The following is a 16,684-nucleotide window of genomic DNA, read 5'->3' as shown; positions in this document are numbered from 1 at the left end:
CCCAGGGTATATGGTATTTGTTGCTGCTCCCTGCTACACTTCATGTAGAAGTGATACATTAGGTACCCATGTTTCGAAATTTGCAATATATTTCCTATTCAGGTGCACATACACACATTATCAATTAAGAACAGTTCAATACATCTGCCTGGGGCTTACATGAGAGAAACATAAGAACAGTCCTGTGGAAAGGTGAGGCAATAAAAGAAGTGAATTGTCTAAACACTAAAGAAAATGTGTGCATATTTATGCACACGCACTGTGTGCGTGTGCTCACATGATTCACGGGTAAAAACATAGCCTACTGGGGTTAAGTACACAGACAGCTGTGCTTGCACTCTCTGTATGAAGCAGACAAAACATACAAAGTGTGCCCGAGTGCTCAACAGGGAGCAGGTAATTAGCCAAGTCGGTGCCAAGCGATGCACAAGGCCATCTGGGGAGGTATTCTGTAAGAGTCCACCTGGTGGTCCATTTCGTCAGCTGTTGAAATTCTGATTGGCTGGGCTGGGCTGGGCGCCTGCAGCAGCCAGGCGCCACAGCCAATCGGCACTTCAGCAGTAGACGAAATAGACGTGTCCACTCTTGCAGAATACCTCCCCTGGTCGGCACCACTGTCGCTAGTTGCAATCTCAGCCCATAGATTTCAAGGTGGACAGCTGCCTGAAATGTGCACGGGTGATGTTTCACCATGTCTCGTAAAGTGGATGATACAACACTGGACTTTTGTAAATGAGGGTTAACTGGGGTGCACGGAAATGAGTGTGGTTACATGGAGGTATAGAGAGTAGTGTGTTCAGAGATGGGGTAGCTGATTAGCAGAAGAGGAGCAGGAGGGCCTGACACAACTTCCTACTTCGTCTGCTCCAAGTTCACAGAGGAGGAGGAGAGTTGTGGAGATGGAGGAAGCAGAGGAATCGGAAGGAGAGCTCGGCAAGAGTGCAACATCGCACAGGATGATGGCGCCATGTCTTAAACCATATTGTAACAGGTGATGTACAGATAGGCATCCACTCAACTCCAGCATGACTGTGCGATTCCAGCAGCTACTAGCATGCCTAAAGTGTATCAACAGCAGAGCGAGGGTATGTGCGAGTTGCATCACTTCTTAATGCGCTGTGGTCTACCGTTATGTGCCAATGGTATGGAGCCAATATTGCCCGGTGCTACAGGATGAAGCCATCACCTTCAAGTGGTCCCCACCTTTGGCCGCGCAAGCTCCATCGTCAGAGTCATAGAGTGTATCGCGCCCATTTAAGCACTGGTTACCGTCGAGCGCCTTTAGTGGGCACGGAACAGCTAGAGTACGGTAGCTAGCTGGGCAAGTCGGTACATCTGCATAATTATTACACACAGAGCACACTAAAAACACGGATGAAGAAAAGAGATGAAACATGAACACGTTTCATTGTTACTCTTCGTCCGTGTTTTTAGTGCATGCTGTGTGTAATAATTATGCACAAGCAACAGCAGCAGTGATGCAGACGCATCAAATTTTCTTTTGTTTCTTGGTGCAGGTTAGTCCATGTCCTTCTTTGCATTGTAAATGCACAAGCAATGTCAACCTACTGTTTTTCCCATGCCCAAGCGTGTTCCTATGTGATATCTGCGAATGCATTACGTATCGAAATTATTGCTCTTAGGCAGCGATATTGAACAGAATGATGGGCCACCCAAGCTGGATCCCAGCCAGTCCAACAACAATGTCGTCTCCCTGTTGAAAGCTTTAAATGAAAAACTCGACAAGAACCATAGCGAAATACTCTCCCAACTCAATGAAGTCTGGCAAACACAATCAAAGCTTGAGCGTCAAATGACCAGCATGAACGATAGGCTTGTTGCCGTCAAAGAAAAAGTAGCCACTTCGCAGGCACCCAATGCCATCGACATCACCCAGGAAGTGTCCAAGGCTGTGCAGAATGAAGCAGAGGCACTGCATAAACGAAGGGACGACCTTGAAGACAGGTCGCAATGAGATAATTTGATTTTCCATGGCTTACCTGATTCGCAAAACAAAACATGGTATGAATCGGAACAGCTTGTGCGTGAAATGCTTCATTCTGCAATGAGCCTTCAGCTACCTAATGAGGCTATAGCTAGTGTACGTTGGCTAGGCAAATTTTCATCCTATAGGTGCTGTCTTGCCATTGTCAAGTCTTCAAATTTAAAGATCCGGGAAACTGTTTTAACGACTGAAGCAAAATGAAAACCTCCGGAGTAAATGCTACCAAAAATTTTTGCATGTCAACTCAGAATTCGTGTAAAAAAACTATTCGAATTCGGACAGGCAAGTGGAGAGAAGTTTGCTCTTCATCAGAACAAGTTGTTCATAAAAAATAGGTGTTATGTCTACATCTTTGCATCAGATAGTATCTCTGAATACCACATAAATAACAAAGCACCATCACACAGGCCTCAAAGTAGCACCCTGCTAGCCAATCAGCTCTCCACGTAGCCACCTGTTTGTGGTCATGAGCCTGCAAATGACGTGTTTCGTTCTCTAACATTTGTAGTGTTGTTAACAAGTGTGATGGTTTGGGTAATCTTGTCGACACGTGTAGTGCAGACATTGTGGTCCTCACCGAAACCTGGCTGAATTCCAAGATATCAAATGATGAAATCTTTAACTGTGAAAAGAATTTCACTACATATCAGTGTGACCGCAGTGATAGAACAGGAGGAGGTGTTCCCACAGTGGTGGCCGACCATCAGCAGTCTTCACATGTGCCACTTGTTTATTCTCTTGAAATCATATGCGCCATGTATACGCATCAATCATTGAGACACTATCTTTTGCACATGCTATCGCCCTCCGAATGCCCGATCGTCATTTTGTAGCGATCTTCATGACATACTGAACTGAATTTCGGTTAGATTTCCTTCTTCACCATTGTTTTTAGTTTGTGACTTCAACCTGCCAAAAATAAATTGGTCCAGTGCATTGCCCTCCAGTCTAGATTTGTCATCTGACACGATTGGCTTCATAGTTTGTGTGCAGACTTCAGCGTCTCTCAGCTAATTACCGAGCCGACCCGTACCACACCTACTTGTGCTAATATCCTCAATCCTGTTCTAACTACATCTTCCTATCTAGACAATTCACTGACATTTCTGCTGGGCCTCAGCAACCACTCCTTCATCCAGTTTGAACTTGGAAGCACTAATAGGCATATGCAATCTGATCCAAAATATATCAGAGATTACTCGAAAGCCGATTTTCCTTCGATAAATGCAGAACTAGGGCCTTTTTTTAGCTGAGCATATGCCAAACTTTGCTAACCATACTGTGGAAATGAATTGGCAGATTTTCAAAGAAAAAGTCCACCACCTCGTGCTTAAATACATAACTTTACTCATCATATCAAGCTAGCATCGTTCTCTATGGTTTACTGCGGCATTACAACATCTTTTAAATAAAAAGAAACAAATGCTTCGCAGAGCCGAAACAAGCAGTTGTTCTTATCACTTGGATGCATATCGAGCCATCGCTTCAGAATATAAGAAAGCATTGAAAGACACCAAGCATGTATTTTACCACAGCACGCTTCCGTCATTGTTGATTAATGACCCCCCCAAAATTTTGGAACATCATTGCTGGTCTCAAGCATAACACATTAGCTCTTAACGGCAGCAGCGGCACTGCCATTCCTTCATCAGAGTGTCTTCAAGTGCTTAATGACGCCTTTTCTAAAGCTTTTCTTCAGCAATCATCTGTTCCCATCCCCTGTTTTCGCCCGGCGCAGAATCCTTTAATGGACCCAATTGTATTTGACAGTCTTAGTGTACAAAGTTTAATCAGTAATCTAAAAGTTTCCTCGTCTTCAGGAATTGACGACATCAATTCCACATTTTTAAAGAATACAAGTGTTTATCCATTTACTCGAGCGAAATGTTTATGCAGTCGTCAGGCTTGGGACAGTTGCCCGGGGACTGGAAGGTGGCTAGGTTGAACCAGTATTGACGTCTGGTGATACTCAGTGCACCACCAACTACAGACCGATAAAGTTAACAAGTATCCCATGTCCAATGTTGGAACACATAATATATTCTACATTTGTTAAATTTCTTGAAAATCAGTTATTTCTTTTTTCCTCGTCAGCACGGTTTCTGTAAATCATTTTCGTGTGAGACGCAGCTCATTTCCTTCACCCATGACTTATTTGACGCATTAGACAAGGGACTGTTCATTGATTGCATATTCTTAGATTTCCAGAAAGCATTTGATCTTGTTAATCACCGACTACTTTGCTTAAAGCTCAGAAAACTGAACATTTACCCTAACATTCTTTCATGGATCGAGAGTTTTTTGAGTAACAGAACTTCATTCATCACTGCTAATAATGCTGATTCTTCACCATGTTATGTTACCTCAGGCATGCCTCAAGATTCGGTGCTGGGGCTGTTATGGTTCCTAATGTATATTAATGATCTACCAAACTCTATTAACTCCACAATCAGACTTTTCCATTTCATTCATTCATTTCATTTATTAATACTGTTACCCCATTTTTTGGGCCGTTACAGGGTGGGAAATATTTGTTACAATGCAGAATGCTTTGACAATCACAGCCTTGTAGACATGTACATATAAAAATAAATTTAATGTGCACAACTTGCGACTCACAACAAAATATAAATGTCATAGTAGCAGCACACACAGCAACATCAATATTTCCAAGTACATAGTTGTAATTCGCTACAAACGAACTGTCGTGGTTAATTTGGCAGGTCAAGGTAAAGGTGTATAGATTTTTCAAATCAACTGACAGCGTCTGTTTGCGCTATGTGCTGTGGCAGTAAGTTTCATTCTTCAATTGTTCATGGGAAGAATGAATATTTGAATGTGTTGATCCGAGCTTGGAAGGGTGTAAGTTGTTGGTTGTGACTGTTCCTCAATGTTCGGGCAGAGCGCTGGTTTGTGTATACAGTCCAATGTTCAAATGAAAGAAATTACCCCACAAACGATAGAGGAACTTAAGTCTAGCAACTCTTCTCCGCTCTAGTAGCTGAGGTAATTTAAGTTCTTACAACATCCGCGAGACTGAATCCGTAGAATTATATCTGGACAGAATAAATATAGCTGCCCTTCTTTGTACTTCTTCAATCCTTGCTATCTGATTTTTCGTATAGGGTCCCACACGATACAGCCATATTCCAAAGTTGGTCTTACAAGTGTCAAATAGGCAGTTAGTTTCACTGTCGTGGTTCCTGTCCTAGTTTCCAGCGTAAAGTCCACAATTTTCTCTTGGCTGCACTGCATAAGCTATGAATGTGGCTATCTCAAATTAAATTTTGCTTATCATTATGCCTAGATATTTGAAGAAGTTTACTTTCTTTATCTTGTGTCCCTCAATTTTGTATTCAAACAGAAGAATATTGTTACGGGGTCTTCGTGAGCATGTCACAATATCTTTAATTTTGTTTGTTATTCTTATAATTGACGTTTTGCTATGATTTATTTTCATTTTCCATTTTGTGCACCAGTCATGGACACTACTTAATGCTGTGTTTAACGTAGTTTGATCTTCTTTGGGTCTTATATGTGAGTAAAGCAGGCAATCGTCTGTGAATAACCGAACCTTAATACCCGAGGAAAAACTGTCTTTGCAATATCGTTGAGGTAACACAGAAATAAGACGGTGCCAAGCACAGAGCCTTGGGGAATACCTGATGAAACGCTCAGAATGCCGGATTTCGTGCTGTTGATTTCCAAATACTGCGTTCTATATTTAAGATATGATTCCAAGCGACAATAGTACTATTAATTCCAAAATTCTGCAGTTTCTTTATAAATTCTATGTGTGGAACCTGATCGAATGCTTTTGACTTATCAAGACTAATTGTGTCTACCTGATTTTTATCGTTGATTGCTTTTGCTAACTCGTGGACTGTTTCTACGAGCTGAGTAATCGTTGAAAATTTGCGTCTAAAACCACGTTGATGAGGATTAAACAGATTTTGGCCCTCAAGGTAATCAAATAAACTTGCCGATATTATATGTTCTAGTATTTTGCAGCACGTGGACATGATTGAAATTGGCCTGTAATTTTCAACACAACGTGTTTCCCGTTTTGTGAACAGGTGTAACTTTTGCTCTTAACCAGTCAGAAGGCAATTTTTGCTTATCTAGGGACAAGCTGAAAATAATGTTTACATATTTAGACACCCATTCTGTATAACGGTTTAAAAACTCATTGGGGACGTTGTCAAGATCAACAGACTTTTTTGTGCCAATCTCTAACAAAAGCGATAATATTCCTTGCTCAGATATAGAGAAAAGACGGGGAATGCGGGAGATGGAAATTCAAGATGATGAGCAAAACGTGAACAAGGTGTAATCGGCCCTTGACACGCCAGCTAACGCGCGTGTGTTGACAGACCGGGGTGCGGGGGTGCCCTGGCTTTGACCTTGTACACAACGTTCCTTTACTCTCAATTCGACACGCTAACAGATTTCCCTCGTTTCCGCGTCCTCTCGCCTCACACCCTCTCCCCTTTAGAAGAACTCCACCTATATATACTGTGGCGAGGAAAGCGTATGTCGCCTTGAAGAAGACAAGTCCACTTGTCAAAACGTTGGCTCCTGCATTCACCTTGTTCACGTTTTGCTCATCGTCTTGCTCAGATATAGTGATATCTGGCATGTCTTCCTGTTCATGGATACTTTCTGTGAAGAAGTCTATGCTTTCAACTTCAGAAGGCACGAATACAGAGTGAAAGAACTCGTTACATTTTTCAGCAATTTCTGTGTGATCAGTTACGATGCAGCCTTCGAAGCCTATGTACTGAATGCTGTCTTTCGTCGGAGTGATGTGACGCCAGAAACATAAAGGAAGGTAAGGTCTCAGAAAAATATTTTTGTTTTGCTGAAATTAACTCATGCTTAAGCAGAAATGATACTTGTGCAATGTCATCTTGTTTTCTTAGGTTGTTTCCTTTCATGCGTTTCAATTTGCGTTTTAATTGAATTATTTCCTGATTAACCCATGGGTTACGCTTTCTCAGTTTTTTCTTTTTTTGTTGTTGAGGTACAAATTTTTCCACACAATAATTGATTATTCTTTTAAATTCCATCCACAAGATTTCAACATCATCCGATCCGTCAAAAGAGTGAAGTTGCTTTTCTAAGTGGTGTAAAATGCCGATGTCCTCAGCCTTGTTGAAATCTCTCACAAAGATTTGTTTCCTTTTCTTATTTTTACAAGGTAGACCATATTTTATGCAACGTAAAAGAAGTTTGTGGTCTGAAAGTCCTTCTTTAATATTACCTCATATTCGTGTATTTTTTCATTTATGAACACCAAGTCTAGCAATGTTTCTCTCGTAGGTCCACTTCTAGTTATCTCATTCACAACTTGCATTAAGTTTTTATTAAATGCAATGTCCAACAGGGTGTCACAGCTTGTAACGCTGGAAGAACCACTTTTGAGGCTGTCCCATAGTACACCCGGAAGATTAAAGTCTCCTGCTACTATCAGATGCATGCTGGCAGGTACGCTACAGCACAGATTGCTGCAGATGACTGCATTATTTACAGAGTAATCTCTTCCATTTCAAACCCGTCAATACTACAATGCAACTTAGATAAAGTATCTAGTAGGTGTAACACTTGGCTGATTAAACTGAATTCTAACAAATGTAAATTTATGCATGTTTCACACAGGCCGGCTTACGTGAATCTTAGTGTGTACCATATTTCAGGCTCTATACTTGAACAAGTAAGGACATATAAATATTTAGGGGTACACATAACTTTCATATATTTCTTTCATGGCAACTTCATGTCGATCATATTGTTAACAATGCTAACCACATGCTTCGTTACTTGCGCCGTAACTTTTCTATGGCTCCATCTTCATTAAAACTACTACTTTACAAAACCCTAGTGTGATCTAAATTAAAATATGAAAGCTTGGTAGGGGATCCGGGTCTCGAAACCCTTACTATCAATTAGAATTGGTACAGAATCGCAGTGCCCAATTTATATTGTCTAACTTCACTCAGTTTCAGTTTCATTTTATTATTCTTTAAATACAATGCATTTGTAAGATACAATATACAGACGAGGGTCCCAAAGTCAAAGACTGCAACGGGACCTTCGGTTAATAATAACAATGTAGAGATGTATTAAAGAAGAGCAAGCTAACTAAAACAAACAAACACAATCGCGAAAATACAACATAGAAAAATAATATAAATGAAAACAAATTGTATGTATATAAGCCTATAGTGCATAAAAAAAACTGTCAATACATACAAATGACAAATATAGTGTAATGAATGACATAAACTTAGCTACACACATAAAACAGCTTAAGGGCATGACTACATGTATGAAAGGATGAAGATTTAATGCTAACGGGTAAACCATCTCACAGTTTTATAGCAGCGAATGATGACGTCATTTTTCCATAGTTAGAATGGACTTCTAGTGTAGTGGCAATGAAAAGTACCTTCAACCTTTCTATTCTTTCGCTTCATCGAAAACTGTCTCGATTGCTACTTTTTCACAAGATTTATTACCATAATCACCAGCTAAAAAGGGATCTTCTTTCTGAGCCATCATTCATATCACCTCGCACAGGTCATCACCATAAGGTACGCATTCCATACTGCCGGACGAATGCATGTTTCTGCTCATTTATACCAAAGATCGCCAGCGATTGGAACCACCTGCCAACCTCTGTTGCCCATATTTCTGACGTTTGTTTAAAACTGCCGCGCAAAACTATGTATTTGAATAATCTGCCTGGTTACCTGTTGTGTTCTTGCATTTCGTGTAAACTTTTTATTGGTATTTTTCCCTAAAGCCTCTTTTTTTCCCACTCCCTTCTGTAACCTCCCACTGAGCCCTTAAAATAAATAAATAAATAAATAAATAAATAAATAAATAAATAAATGTGCTGCCATGAAGGTCTTGCTACAGCTCATCTTGCCACAAAACAACTCTTATGCTTTTTTTTCTGCAAATGTATTTCCCCAGATAGATGTAATGAGCTGCTTTTAATTTCTAATGTGCGTGTTGTGTCTCACATATACTGGGCATTTCTGTGGAGTCTGCTAAAAAAATTTTTTTATCACCTGTACTGGATCATCAAGGGCAGAGCTGAGCTACAGTCTCGCAGCACGCACAGAGGCAATCGCAAGAGGCTGAAACCCCATTATTGTTTGTTTATGCCTCGACACTCCCATAGTATATGTTCCAGAGTGGCTCTAGAACCACAGTTGTTGCATTTATGTCTTGTGCATATGCCTGGGTAAATGAGGTGTGAATTGAATTATGGGGTTTTACATGCCAAAACCACTTTCTGATTATGAGGCACGCCGTAGTGGAGGACTCCGTAAATTTTGACCACCTGGGATTCTTTAACGTGCACCTAAATCTAAGTACACAGGTGTTTTTGCATTTCACCTCCACCAAAATGTGGCCGCTGTGGCTGGGATTCGATCCCGCAACCTCGTGCTCAGCAGCCCAACACCATTGCCACTGAGCAACCACGGAGGGTAATGAGGTGTCAGATCACCGGGTTTGGATAAGTTCTGGTCTGTAACTGCTGCCATTCGACAGACTGCTTTTTGCTGAGCTTTTGGCGAGGAAGTGGGAAAACGCACCTCTGCAATTTGTAGTGTTGTGTGATGTCATTAAATCTGGTCATACGATCCTTCCATTTCCCCTCCTCTCCATCCTCATTCTCGGGAGACGTTAGGATGCCAACCCTATAGTCGGCCGTGACTTGGTCCATAAGCCCTCGAGCCACATCGTGCACCAACTTATTATTATTGCTTTCTGCTACGATTAACTTTGGGCTGCCCGGTGGGTCGAGGAAGTCGCTGGGACTCGAGAACTCCTGGCCGTCACCTGGGCGGGACCTTTTGCCCGTCCCACAAACTTGCAGGACCTTTCAATAAAGTTTTTCGTCTGACTGACCTGTGACGGATAACACAGTTCTAGTCCTAGAGCCGGTTTACTCAAAGAGGTGGACATTATTTGCACGAGAAACTGAAATCCATAAATGACTAATTTCTAAAATTTACTAATTCAGTTTTTAAATAATTACCTTACAGCACATACTGCCATTTACAAATTGTAGCCGGTGAGATTGCAAGGCATATCCATTTGAAAACATTCTGTGACTGACACCATTTTCAACATAAGCACCATCAAACTTTCGATAAAAACGTACTGCCATTTCAGTTACTTTTTTAATAAAATGCTGCTTTATGCACTGAAGCACAAGTGGACCAACAATATACTTCTTTTCAAAGTTAGAAAACTAATACCTTGAAACTCATGTCATTCTGAGAATTTGTTCCAAGTGGGTATGCCTTGCAGTTGAGCTCACTGCAATTTGTAAATAACAATATGTGCCATAAGATAATGCATTAAAACTGAATTAGTGACTTTCAGTAATTAGTCCATTATGCATTTCAATTACCTGTGTGAATAATGTCCACCTCTTTGAGCAATCAAGCTCAAGGACTAGAATTGCACAATCTGCCACAGGTGATCTTCAAAATTGTTTGGTAGTCTTTACAAAAACACCCAGTATCAGTTTAACAAAGGCTCATGGCAGGAACAAACTGCAGCCATTGATGCAGTTTGTTCCTGCCATGAGTCTTTGTTAAAGTGATTCAGATGTTTGCCACTGATCCTGTTGCACTGAAATAGCCATGCTATTTCTCAGACTGTTGTACCTGTAACGCGTTTGGACCAGCAAAAAAATGTGGGACTCCCTTTGACTTTGTGCTTTGTGGAAATAAAACTGATTTCACCTGTTGCAGCTTGGTACCTTCCTTGCCAGATGGGCTACCAGAGTGGCAGCTTGGGCACATTGGCAATCCACTAGAGCATTAAAAGGTAAGAACTGGACACAAGATGAAAAAATCACGTATAGAACATACATACACATACACAGTAGCTCACATGCCTGCCGTATATGTGCCTTTTTCGTCTGTGTCCAGTTTGAGGGGTTCTCCTCCCGTGCTCTTGGGACAAAGGAACGACAACACAGTAGTGCAAACAATCACAAGGGCATTTATTGCACCTTTCATAGATCAATGCCTGCTAGCCGAGTTGCTATCCACAAAACATGCCGATAAGCGCGCGACAAATCTAGAAGTCCGACTCACCGCGACCGGATAACGAGCGAATATGTTCGCCCCATGCTAGATCCCAATGCCTGGTCGTTCGCCCGTACGGTCACGCGACCGGTGGCGCGTTCCAAGGCAGCCACGCGAGACAGTCTCGCAGAAGCATGGATCGGCGTACGCGCGGCACGGCACGTCTGTACTGCTTGCTGTCCCAAACCCAAGAGGCAGCCTGTGCGCGCCTGTCTTGTGTGTTCCTTCTTTGTCCCTTATTTTTGTGCGGTTACATGATGCAAGCCTGTTCTCCCCTGCGTCCCCAAGTAACCCTGCTGTGAGGCGGCGTTAGCAGCGCAACACTTGCGCAATCTCTCGCACTGCGCCCCAACCACATCGACCGCCGCAGGCATCACGGGGCAAAGCGGCATTACAGGAGACGCGCTATGCGGGAAAAACATCAGGGGACGCGCGAGAGTCGCGCATCCCCACAAGTTCACACTTTTTAATGTTCTTCAGAAGGGTACAGACTCTCCATAATTGAAGGTGGAAAGATTAACATGACAGTAAGAGGAAAACTGCGTCCCTGTAGCAGTTGTGCCCGCGTATACTCGGGCACGGGCAAATGAATTTGAAAAATACCTTTAATCTTGCCTGACGTCCGAAAGTGCGCAAATATATAAATATTATGAAGTACGTGTTCTGAAATAAAATAGTTGCGAGTGAAGGAAGTGTCATGTATTCTTGTGTGTCTTCACCTTGTCCTTGTCAGTGTGCTGCTACGCCACCAATGTATGATGATTAATCACCAACTAACCAAACTTTCCACATTACTGGACTTTACAATAAAATCACAAAAACTTGGGAGGTATGTATTAGCTATAAAATAACATCGCCCCACTCACAAGGCAATATGGCGGCTGACATAAGGAATGGTACAAAAGCAGTTGGGCATACAATAATGGCAGTCATTAATATTTTTTCTTGCCTGAGAAAAAAAAGAAAGAAATAGAAAAGGAGAAAGTCACTAGGAGGCTGTGAGAAAAATATGTTTTCACTGAAAAGCAACAACTCACTGCGTTCTTGTCTTCGTTGTTGGTGTGATACTTTCGCACCATACGTCCCAAGAGAAGCCAACACATCCGGTGCTCAGTTGACTTGCAGATTTCCTGCACAAGCATGGCAGAGAGAAACCACCTTTTACTTATTCACATGGCAAGCTTGGCATTTTTCATTACCCTGTTCCCTCCATCGCAACACTATGGTACTGGCTGAATAATGTTTATCAACCCAAAACATCATAGGGTCCTTAATGTTGCATACTAACACGATGCAGCCGAAAGCCACACAAAGTGCTCTGCCCATACCACACATGTAAAACAGGCTTTATCAAACCAGCAGTAATTCCATTCGTTAACCCAACAAGACAGTGCAAAGTCTTGAAAGACAAACAACAAATGCAACTTAACTGTGGCCTAAATAGGCATAGTATGGGCATAGTTCATTCACAGCGATTCATGGCATGATTTGTACAGCTAGTTATAAGTCTGCTGGAGTCAGTGTAGATCACACTCAGGGTAGGGCGAATGCCACTACGGGTAATTCCGAGCAGTGCACTACCTGAATCTTGCTAGCATAATCGAGATCACACTTGTATCATCCTCTAAAAGTCCAATGCAGGTAGCCTCCAATGAACATTGAAACTGTCCATGTGACAGGGACATTACACAGATGCCTGAGGTATGCCTGGATTGTTTCATTCATCATTATGTGTGAACTGATGATTTATTTGATGCTACTTATTATAAATTGTTCCCAGCTGAGTCAGAATGCCACAAGGCCAGCAAATCTTGCATCATTGTGGGTGCTTGTGTTACTTTGTGACAATTGACTACAAATAATATGGCAGTCTTCCTGAATGTACCTGGTGGAATCATATTCACTGAAGTTGCCCTACAAAACTTCGCTGGTCCAAAATAGCTAATTTCATTATTTCTTCATGCACACATTTCAGAATAGTTAATGGTGTTCAACTAGACAAATTTTCAAATAGAATTTAACAAGCACAGTTACTGTCATAAAACATATAACTGAATGTTTCTTCTCTCTAAAAAATACAAAAAAGAAAAAACCTGTGAGAGAAAGAGAAAACAAGAGGTAAAAGGCAGAGAGGTAACAGTGAGGTCTAAAAAAAAGTCAATTTTTTTTAGACCTCACTGTTACCTCTCTGCCTTTTACCTCTTGTTTTCTCTTTCTCTCACAGGTTTTTTCTTTTTTGTATTTTTTTAGAGAGAAGAAACATTCAGTTATATGTTTTATGACAGTAACTGTGCTTCTTAAATTCTATTTGAAAATTATTTGAAAGTCAATTAAAGAAGTTTATATCTATTATGTGGCACCATAATTTCTTCATTTTATTGCTACTCTGACAATACAGTCAATTCTCTACAATGCACCCCAATAATAATAATTTTAAAAATGCCCGTTTTATCCAAAGTCCGTAATATTCAAAACACTTCCCTTCCGAAGCTTTCATCGTGATGTCTAACAACTTTATTGTGAAGAGTGAGTGACAAACATCGAAAGCAAAAAGCAAACAAAAAAGTTGCAGTTTCGCCCGAAAGGCGTAGCATCGATTACGATAGCAAATTAAGCAAGTGTGGCAGCAGCAGCGGGCGAATTGACCATTGTGCTGTCTCGCGCTTCAACGTGAACGAAACGTTGAAAGCACAGTGCAAACGAAGCTACCGGCAGTGGGTGCACCTTGTCTAAACTGCAGATCCGTTTCCATATACGGTGGCCGCGCTGTAAGCAGCAGCCGCCGGAGTAGAACCCCCCTTTATCTCGCCTCCCCACGACGCCTGTGCCTTGTACGCAAAAGAAGACTGCGTGTTTCTGCCCTGCCTTCCTTCCTTGCGGGCGCGATATTGAGCCGCGATCGTCGGATGACCCTCACAAGCCAGTTGTCAGCCTGTGTCGACACAGCAAAAGTATATTTTATATGCACGATTTCGGAAAAAATTGCTGCTATTTTTGTCCGCTGTAGCTGATAATCTGTTGTAGCGCGGTCCGTTAAAACTGAACTTTGTTGCATTAATAAAATAGGTAGAACAAACTAAGGCTGAAATGTTGTCCATTATATCCGAAAGCCTGTTGTACATGGGTCTGCTGTAACGAGCATAGATTGTACTGTGAAAAAAAAAGAACCTTCTGCCATGTCATACTGGGGCCGCACGAACCATCTCAATTGTCATTGAGACACCCTTCCCCAATAACATTGCACTTTTTTAAGGCTGTAGGTATCGAAGTAGCCTTCACTGATTCATACCAGCTGACTCACCCATGTGCACTAATTGAAGATGTGAAGTGTCTACTAGTCACCTCCCCTGCTACCTCTCCAGTGTGCCTTGACGAGACTAGGTGATTAGCATTTTATTACAGCATATGTCCTGGAATCCTGGCCTCACAGCTTGCCAGCCTAAAAAGGCACACAAGTACTTCTCCAGTACGTGAGTAGAACAGGTTCGAGTGCCCGACTATGGACATGCTGCACCTCGTAGTATAGTGCATGCGATTGATCTGGATTCACGTCTTTTCTTTGCCCCTCTATCACTCCTCCTCCTCATGTGTAGGATAGCAAACAGGACAAAGTCTAGTTAACCTTCCTACCTTTTTCTTGCCCCCCCCCCTCTCTCTCTGCCAGTTCTTGCCTGGCTAGATATAGCTCTTTCAGTCACTAGCTAGTGTCACATGCAAGCAGCGGGTTTCCATCAATCATAGGCAAAAAAATATTACCGTTCAGTGACCAGTGAGACTGTATGACAGCGATGCTGCTGTAAACCTGTAGCAGAATGCAATGCACCTACTTACAGTAACGTGGAAAGTTGGGCTAGTTGGTGAGTGATCATAGTACCTTGCTGGTGAAGCAGCGCACAAACACGGACACAGTGAAGAGAAACAGGAAAAGACGACACTCGCTGCACTCGCAACTATTTTATTTCGGAACACATACTTCATGTTTATATACCCGCGCACCCTCGGGCGTCAAAGCAAATCAAGGCAAGATTAAAGGCTTTTTTTTTTTGAAATCATTTGCCCGCGCACACTCGGGCGTCAAAGACATGGCACTTATCTATCATGGTGTGCAATCTTATCGTAGTTTGTTGCAACCCTAACAACCATTTTATTACACATTTTCTTTTCTCTTCTTTTTAGTGTACTTCCAAAAAGGCAACCTCACCATGGCTTAGATGTACAGATGGCTGACTAATACAACCCTCTCCCCTCTTGTGAATATGAAAGGCTTCGATTATTTCCCTGGTTAGTTGATCTTTATGGTGTGATAAAACTGTGGTATCATTGTAAAGCGGCCAGCACCCATGTTGTGAGCAGTGCCCCTTAATATGGGAATGAATGTTTCCCCCCAGTGACCTTTTGTGCTCTAAAAGTCTCGTGTTTACACAACGACCCGTTTGGCCGATGTATACTTTCCCACACGATATGGGCAAACAGTAGACTACAGAAGACCTGCACTCGACAAGTTTTTCTTTGTGCTTGACTGTGCACTTACGTCCATTTTCTTTTACTTTTGTTGAAACTCTACGATCCAGTCCGGCACATATTTTTCCGAGTTTGTTAGGCACTGAAAAAACTACTCGTAGACCGTATCTGCCACCTACGTTTTTTAAGTTATGTGCAATTTTGTGTGCATATGGTAGTGACACAGTTTTTTTGCTGTCAATCTCTAGTCTGTTGCGCTCTTTCTGATAGCCATTGCGCACATAACGGATCAGCTTATACGCTGATGTACAGAGTACATGTTTTTCATACCCTGCATTCTTTAGTATGATAACCTGTTGGCTGAATGTTTCTTTTATTTTTTCCGGACAAGACTTAGTTAAGGCAGCCCTCAGGCACGAGAAAGCTATGCCACTTTTTACAATTTTAGAGTGTCCCGAGTTATAACTAAGCAAGGGTTTTTTTGATCGTGGATTGTATGACCAGCAAACGTGGTCCGGTGTGGAAGTTAACGCCAAATCTAAAAATTGTAGCTTGCCATTCTTCGGCAACTCAACAGTGAAAGCCAGTCCTTGGCTGTTGTCCTTGAACACTTTTAAGACTTCATTCATTCTTACGTCCAAAACACCACGCTCGACTATAACCAAAAAATCGTCCACAAAGCGGAACACTTTTACCGCTAGGTCTTTTAGGTTTGCAACTATCGCTTTGTCTATACTACCTAGAAAAATTGTGCTAAGTACCGGAGCTACTTTTGAGCCTATACATATTCCGGACTTTTGTCTGTACGTAACATTCCACATTACAAAGGTGGACTCAAGGTAAAATGTTAATAGTTCAAGAAATGTATTAACTGATACGCCACATTTGCTGACAAATTCCATCTCGTCGTTGTCTTCCGTTATACAGTGCCTAACACTCGATAATAAGGGACCATGCGGAATATTGTAATACAAATCCTGTACATCTATGCTGAAGAATTCACATCATCCAGGGTTAGACGTGCTTAAGTACGTTACTAACGTTTCAGAGTTTGGTACACCGAACGGATCGGTAACTATCAAGCCATTAAGGTGGTTTTGAA

The 16,684-nt window shown here is 41.8% G+C and overlaps 1 protein-coding gene across 1 annotated transcript in view; it reads right to left on the bottom strand.

Moving 5' to 3' along the window:
* LOC135912593 (uncharacterized) overlaps positions 1-16,684 on the bottom strand; it is a 269,120-nt gene that overhangs the window by 170,553 nt on the left and 81,883 nt on the right. Inside the window, exon 10 of the mRNA XM_065445088.2 lies at positions 12,159-12,251. Coding sequence (XP_065301160.2) covers positions 12,159-12,251 — 93 coding nt within the window. The remainder of the gene's footprint in view (positions 1-12,158; positions 12,252-16,684) is intronic.

This window comes from Dermacentor albipictus, chromosome 9, assembly GCF_038994185.2.
Source record: "Dermacentor albipictus isolate Rhodes 1998 colony chromosome 9, USDA_Dalb.pri_finalv2, whole genome shotgun sequence".
Classification (NCBI taxonomy): domain Eukaryota; kingdom Metazoa; phylum Arthropoda; class Arachnida; order Ixodida; family Ixodidae; genus Dermacentor; species Dermacentor albipictus.
This window is presented reverse-complemented; position numbering and strand designations above follow the sequence as displayed.